At 41.2% G+C, this 8,178-nt stretch overlaps 1 gene segment (V, D, J or C); it reads right to left on the bottom strand.

The window, feature by feature from the left end:
* Window positions 1-454: 454 nt before the first annotated feature.
* Window positions 455-1,871, bottom strand: LOC130022864 (immunoglobulin lambda variable 2-18-like). The segment is given in 2 exon segments: window positions 455-876; window positions 1,826-1,871. Coding segments are annotated over 2 exon segments (468 nt in total).
* Window positions 1,872-8,178: the final 6,307 nt, after the last annotated feature.

Here is an 8,178-nt window from a genome sequence, read left to right on the forward strand (position 1 = left end):
CTGATGTATTCGATATTCCAAACACAGTAACAAGAAGTCTCACAATGGAGACGTTACTGGGTGCACTAGAGAAAATCAATGATCAGTGGGAGGACAGTGACAGTGACAGTGACTGTGAACCCTGTCAAGATGCCAATCAGGAGCAATAGCACAGCTGGTAGGGCACTTGCCTTGCACACAGCCAATGCAGGATGAATTCCTCTGTCCACCTCAGAAAGCCTGGCAAGCTACCTAGAATATCCTGCCTGGCCAGTAGAGTCTGACAAGCTCCCCGGGGACATATTCAACATGGCAAAAACAGTAACAATTCTCACCATGGAGACGTTATTGGTGCCTGCTCGAGCAAATCAATGAACAACAGAAGACAGTGCTATAGTAAATGGTAAATATGGAAAAATGTATAAAATGTATAAAATAAAATTGTTTAATATTTGTTATTTAAACTTTGCATTAACTAAATTTTTAAAAGTAAAATAGAAGCGACAAAACTTGGATTCAGAAGTGTGGCAGTCAGAGGAGGTTGAGAACAGGTTTTTGTCTCACTTCCCTGCATAAAGCAGTTACTGTGGAAAGTGTTAGTACTTGTAAATGAGATACAGTAATAATCAGCCTCATCCTCAGGCTTGAGCCCAAAGATGGTCAGGGTGGCTGTGTTGCCAGACTTGGAGTCAGAAAAGCGATCAGGAATCCCTGATAGCCGCTTATTGAGACCATAAAACAGAGTTTGGGGGACTGTGCCCTCCTGCTGCTGATACCAGGAGATATGATTATATCTCCCAATGTCATTGCTGGTCCCGGTACAGGAGACGGTGACTGTCTGTCCCAGAGTCCCAGACACTGTGATAGGCTGAGTCAGGACATTCTGAGCACAGGTCTCTGAATAAAGAGAAAATAAAACACTGGTGAGTTCAGGCTGGTTCTGGATGAAGCTGAAGAAGGAAGACAAAAGGAGGAAAACAGTATGGACGACTCTCAAAAAATTAGAATTTGATCTGCCATTTGACCCAGCTATAGCACTCCTGGGAATATATCCCAGAGAGGCAAAAAGGTATAGTCGAAGTGACATCTGCAATTGTTTGTTCATTGCAGCACTCTTTACAATAGCCAGAATCTGGAAAAAACCTGAGTGCCCAAGAACAGATGACTGGTTAAAGAAACTTTGGTACATTTACACAATGGAGTACTATGTAGCTGTTAGAAAAGATGAAGTTATGAAATTTACATACAAGTGGTACTACATGGAAAGTATCATGTTAAGCGAAATGAGTCAGAAAGAGCGGGATAGACACAGAAAGATTGCATTCATCTGGGGAACATAAAGCAACAAAAAGGGAGAGTAACACCCAGGAATGGCTGAGATTAGTACCAGGAATTTTGCTCCATGAATGGAAGGCCAGCCACAGGCTCTAGGTGAAAAGGAAGCTCAGATAGAGAAGAGAGCACCAAATAAAGGGTGTTGTGAGGACCCTCCCAGGGTGGGAGAATCACGCTGAAAGTAGTCTATAGACCAAACATGATTGCCACTCAATGCCTCTCTTGCAAAACACAGTACCCAAAAGAAGAGAGAGAGAACAAGGGGGAATACCCTGCCACAGAGGCAGGATGGGACAGGGGGGGGATGAGGGGGGGTGCTGGGACCCGTGGGGATGGATGACTGGCACTGGTGGAGGGATGGGCACTTGATCATTGTATAACTGAAACCCAAGCACAAAATTTGTGGGCCTATAACTGTGCCTCATGGTTTTTCACTAATAAAAAAATTAAAATTAAAATTAAAAAAAAAAGAGAAGCCACATGTGACCAGGGTCCATTTTCTGAGCCTCACCTGGGCCCTGGCTGAGGAAGCTGAGGAGGAGAAGAGCCCAGGTCATGATGGAGCTGCCCAAATTGCTGCCTGCTGACACCCCAACCCTGGGCCTGGCTCTCTCCCAGCTCTTATCTCTCTCTGCCCAGATAAGGGAGGGGCCTGCATGCAAAGCTGCTTCCTGCACTTGCCTCTGCTCACCCCTCTCTGGCCTTGCCTTGGGCTCCAGATGATTCTGCATTGCTTTAAAATATCATTATTATTTGTTTTTATTACTCTTTAGTTTTTATCTTAGTTTGGCATTCATGGGGCCATGGAGGACATTCCCAGTGATACTCTGATAATATTGCTGGCAATTCAATGCCTGGGCTTAGTCCTACTATGGACCAAGTACACTGTATGGTGCTATGGACTATCAGGGCCACCACGGTGGTGCTCTGGGACCAAACCCAGGAGAGTGATCTGGTGCCAGAGATTGAACCAGCAACAGACTACCTCTCACACCTCTGTAGTTCTGCATAGCATAACTACCAAACAAATCAATTCTCTTTGATATACATTTTTCTCATACAAACCTTTTGATACCTGATTTGAAGAGGAAAATAAATGTGATGACATCGCATGCATTCATGACCTTCCTACTCTTCTAGGTCTTTGCTTGTAAAGTGAATGCCTTAATAATCACTCAATACAGTGTTACTCCAGGAAACACCCTCTCGTGTGTGCCCATGTTTGAGGTTCTCTCTAACATTGGCAAAGTTAAATTACCCTTTTGAGTAAACTCCTGCTCTTGATGGTTGGCTGTCGGTGGCGAGTCTCTCAGGTACATGCTTGTCACTACCACAACCACACTTCTTTTTGCTGAATCATCTATTGTCCTCAGTCTCAGAAGCAGATTGTCACTCCCAGATTACCTACCCACACACACCAGGGAAGGAGCCCTTTTAACAAACAAGGGCACCTGCCAGTAACAATAAGTTTTTGTCTCTTTTCCACTTCAGATCTCCTTTGCATTATTCAACTTGTAGCTTTATTTTATCCTGCTTTGATATTCAGCCAGAGTCAAAACTGGATTTTGTATTCCACAGTAGGTGTTACATGGAGATAGTAATCAGAGAGACAGAGAAATACAGGCTTGATTTTTCTGCATTTCTATCTGTACAGTGTGGTATTTATGAATAGGCATGCTATCCAAGAATCTTATTCTAATTTGTCTTTTATTTTGTGACTAGGCCACAGGCAATTTTTTCAACCTTCTTGGATGGTTTTCTTCTAGATCACTATATTCATAGACATGTGATCAAATTTCTAAATGTAAACACTATTTGCTTCTAAGTCATCTTTCTGTAACTATAGATACTAAAGATAAAAAACCAAAATAATACTACATCCTTCTCTTTATTTCATCTAAAAACTTCTAAAAATAATGTAAGATTCTCATTTTTTTCTGCAACTTATGACGAAAGTTTGGGTTCCTTCTTTGTTAACAGACCAAGAACTACAATTCTTATTTTCTCAACTCTACCAAGATGCCAAAATTTCTGCTTAGTGTTTAAATTTCTTAGTTACTGAATTTGTTCATTTATCTAGGATTTGCCTGTTCTAGCTGTCAGTTAGAAATGACCTAGATAATAGTGCCACAAATATGGATGACTCAATTTAATGCATTTACCTGATTTCTAGAATCATTCTTAGCCTCTCCAAATGATGTCTACTTTGGGAGTTCTACTCTACCTTCAAGCAGCTTTTTAAATTTTTCAAGCTCTTTGTGTTATTAACATTTAAGTAGAAGCTTAATGACCTATTTAATAAGCTTTCTTCTTCTCCCCCCCCCCAAGATATCATGAGGACCATTCAGAGCCTCAAATGCATGCCTTGCCAGTTTAATCCCTGGTACCTCCACAGGTGCTGAGTGTGATCCAGGAAGCTTTGTTATTTCAGATTGGCAGCTCTGCTGTGTGGATTCCCAACTCCGCAAGCAGCTCCCAGTCATAGCATAGCTAAGCTATGTTATGTGTGTCAACTCCAAACTTAATGGAGGACAACCCCAATGAACAGTATAAATGTGTGATACCAGGCCAGGAAGGGCAGCCTTGATGAGCACTTGGTGCTGAGTGGGGAAAGCTCTGCACTTGATGTGCAGCTCTAGCGAGCAACAGTGGAAAAGCATCACAGTCAGTGTTTCTATGCCCCCTGCCTGCCATCATTGTCCAACCACCTCTGCACACATCGAATAAGGGAGAGGAGGGGGAAATACACTTGACAGCATTTAGGAAAAAGAAGACTATAAAGTCAAGTTAAAAGTATCAGTGAGGAGGTTAGAAAACCATTGCAGCGTCCCCCTACGCACACACACACACACACACACACACACACACACACACACACACACACACACCTTATTTCAGGTATAAACTCTGAGAACATACAAACAACAACTATTCAAATCCCTAAAAATATGGGTCACAGGGAGGAAACAGGGGAGGCAGGCACATTTGAAATAACAGTGAGCTCCTTTTTTCCTTCTGTGTTGTTGCACTCAAGGAAACACAGCCGATTTGGGTCAGTCCGCCCTTACATCCCTTTAATACAAACTTGGTGAGAAGCAGTTTTTGAGACTTTTGAGTTCATTTCATATAAACCACAATAATGTTAGTACTATAATAAAGGCCTTGGCTGCCTGCCCCCTGGTGTCATGAAATGGCATTACCAAAATTCACAGAAGCCTCAGAACTGAGCTGATTTCTATCATTACTATCTTGCCCACACCCCAAAGCCTGGCAAGCTACCCATGACGTATTCGATATGCCAAACACAGTAACAATAAGACTCACAACGGAGATATTACTGGGGCCCCTTCATGCAAATCGCTGAACAACAGGAGGACAGTGCCACAGTGCTACTTTTACTTTCTAGCATCCTCCAAACTTCTTGTCTTTCTTCTTTTTGTTTTCTTCTAATTCCTTGTCTCTGGAATTTTTGTTTTGTTTTGTTTTGTTTAGGGATAACACCTGGAAGTGCTCAGGGTGTTTTTTAGGCCTTTATTTACTTTTTTAAAATTTTAAAAAATACGAGGCTGGAGCAATAGCACAGAGGGTAGGGCGTTTGCCTTGCACATGACCGACCCAGGTTCGATTCCCAGAATCCCATATGGTTCCCTAAGCACCGCCAGGAGTAATTCCTGAGTGCATGAACCAGGAGTAACTCCTGTGCATCGTTGGGTGTGACCCCCCAAAAATAAAAAAAATATATATTTTAATTGAATCACATGGAAATACAAAGCTACAACAATGTTCATGATTAGGTTTCAGCCAAATAATGTTCCAAGACCTGTCCCTTCAACAGTGTACATTTCCTAACACCAAGGTCCCCTTCTTCTTGTTCTCCACTGCCCCTTCCTTCTCCTCCTCGTCCTCGTACTCCTTTTCTTCCCTCTACTCCTTCTTCTCCTCATCTTCCTCCTCTAACCCTTCCTCACATTCTGGTGCTCTGGGGTTGATTCTGGCTCTATAATCAAGAATTACTCCTGGTGCAGTTAGGTTACTTATTTGAGGCCCTTTTTGTTTCCTGATGAATGCTTGCATGACTGTGAACTTACCTTTTAACACAGTTTTTGTGGTATCTCATATGTTCTTGTAATTGGTATCTTCATTATTATTTCTTGGTATCTTACCCCCTCTATCCCCTCTCCCCCGAGCTCCTTGTTTTGAAAACATTCTCTTTCTTTTACCCCCCAGGAATTTTATTGAGACACTGTGATTTACAAACTTGTTCATGATAGAGTTGTTTCAGGAATAAATATTCCAACACCAATACCATCATTAATGTGCCCTTAACTCCACCAATCTACTCAGGTTCCATCCCACCCAATAGGCAAGCATATAATAAATGTATTTCATATCAATTTGTCCAATAAAACCAAGAAATGGTGTGTAGGAATATCAGGAAAAAATAAAAGTCGATTTATGATTATGAGTTGCTATATGTTTTAAACCTTTCTTAATCTACTGAACAACCAGATGAACTGATAGTGAGTGCCATACTAAAGGCCATATGATGGGAAGTTTCTCCTGCCCTTTAAGGAGCTTTCTAAACACTTCTTACAAAACTAGTTTCAAGGCTACTAATTCCCTAAGCTGTTGCCTGTCCATGAATTTCTGTAAGGTTCCTTCAAATCTGAATTAAATCTAGCTGGATAGAGTATTCTTGGTGTGGTGTTTTATTTCATTGAGCTTTTGTACTATATCCTTACATATTTGTCTGACTCATAAAGTCTAATTTTATCAATCTGTTGTACATTTAATGGACTTTATTTGAGTGAAAGTTCTTTCTAAATCTTGCTGCCTTCAGTTTTTTTTCTCTATATTTGGATTTTGTGATTTGGGGTATGATTATCGTGGGTATTTCCTTATCGGATCTATTTTCACTGGGACCCTTTTGGATCTCGATGCCTGTAATCTTCAATTCCGAAAAATTCTTATCAATTTCTTTGGTCAATGTTTCTTTATCACATTTGCCTTCCTATTCTTCAGAGACATCAGAGATTTTTATTTTGTTCCTCTTGAATTTATCCCATAGTTCTCTGGTGTGCTGTTCATTTCTTTTCAGGGTATTTTCCATATTCTGCTGTTTTCTAGTGGTTTCCCCCGTCTCCTCTTGGAGAACCTCAATCTTCTGTTCAGCTTCTGTTATTCTGATGTTCATAGCTCCTATCAACTTTCTTTTTATATCCTCTACTATGTTTTTCATTTCTGTCATTTCTGATTGTAGCCATTTTTCTCATCTCGACTCTCATAACTTCTTTTGCTTGCTGACTATCTGTACTATCATTTCTTTGAACTCAATGAATATCCTCATCATATGTCTGAGGATTCATCATCAAAGAGTCTGCTTGAGGATATACTGGTGTTTTTTCTGTCTTCAATGATACTGTTTTGTTGTACATTGAGCTTGATTAGTTTCTACGTGTTTTCCCATTGGCTTTCTAGTGTTCTTGTGCTGAGGATGAGGCTTTGTAGTTACACACCCCTGCTACAGCACACCCCCTGCCCCGCCCCACTGGAAGATACTACAAGATAAAGCTGGTGACTGTTCTCTGTCTTTTCTGCCCATGTTTCAGAATGACAGGAAGAATAACTGTGAGCAGATATAATTTGTTGAGCAGACCTATTGCACAACCACATAAGTGACCAACAATTCAGCTGTGAGGTGGACCTTTAAAATGACGAAGGTCCAGTGTGGAGGCTTGTAGGACCCACATTGAGGGAGGGGCTCTTCCTCGTGTTAAGGCTCTTCCTCCTGGTCCACAACAGCTCCAGAGATATCAATGAGAGGACGGCGTCACCTGGGGTTTTGGAGTAGCAAGCAGGTCAAAGGAATCTTTTGAATTCTTTCATATCCTGTTTGAAACCACTTAACCCCTGATTTTTCAGTAGTAAGTTTTCAATCTTATTATTTGTGATCCCAGCACCCCCCATTTTATTTCGTGATTGCTCTCACTTTCAAAACAATGTGGTCTGAGGATATAGTTGATCTAACTTTTATTTTCTTGAGTTTATGGAGACAGATGTTGTGTTCCAACATCTTGAAGAATGACCCATGTTTATTGAGGAAGAATATGTACTCCAACTTTGGGCTGTGGGAGAGGGGCGAAGATCTCCAGAAAGGTTTGCTAGACCCATCCCCTCACTTTCCTCCTTCATGAACAGTGCTTTCTTAATGAGTGTTTGTCTGGTTTATCTACAGGCAGTGGGAGAGTGTTGTTGAAATCTACTACTACTATTTTATTGCTGTCAGTATCTTTTTTTCAGGTCTATACAGGTTGCTCTAAATATCTTGATGATCAATCATTAAGTAAATGTATGTTGAGGAGTTTAAGTTATTTTTGATATACAGATCACTTGATCAATACATGATGACCATCTATATTCCTTCCTCATAGTCTTTCGTATTTTGAAATCTATTTTTATATAAGTATGGCCACTTCAGCTGTTTCGGGTTATTTAATTTGGTGTTGGGGCCACATCTGGCAATGCCCAGGGCTTACTTCTAGCCTAGAGGTTTTTTTTTCTTTTTGTGTCATACCCGGTCATGCACAGGGCAGTGCTCCAGGGGACCATATAGAATGCTGGGACTCGAACCCGGGTTGGCGGCATGCAAGGCAAATGCCCTACCTACTGTGATTTCACTCCAGTCCCTTTGCCTGAGAGGTTTTAGAACAGTTGGTGCTGGTATAGACTTCCAGGCATCTCCAACCTAGCTCATTAAACTTGGTGGACTTTTACAGTGCATTCTCATTGTGTCTTTCTGCTGTGCTCTGGAGGCTGTGAATGCAGTTCTGATTTTGTAGTACCAAGTTCTTAAAACTGTAGTGA

This window comes from Sorex fumeus, unplaced genomic scaffold, assembly GCF_029834395.1.
Source record: "Sorex fumeus unplaced genomic scaffold, SorFum_2.1 ptg000021l, whole genome shotgun sequence".
In the NCBI taxonomy this organism is placed as follows: Eukaryota; Metazoa; Chordata; class Mammalia; order Eulipotyphla; family Soricidae; genus Sorex; species Sorex fumeus.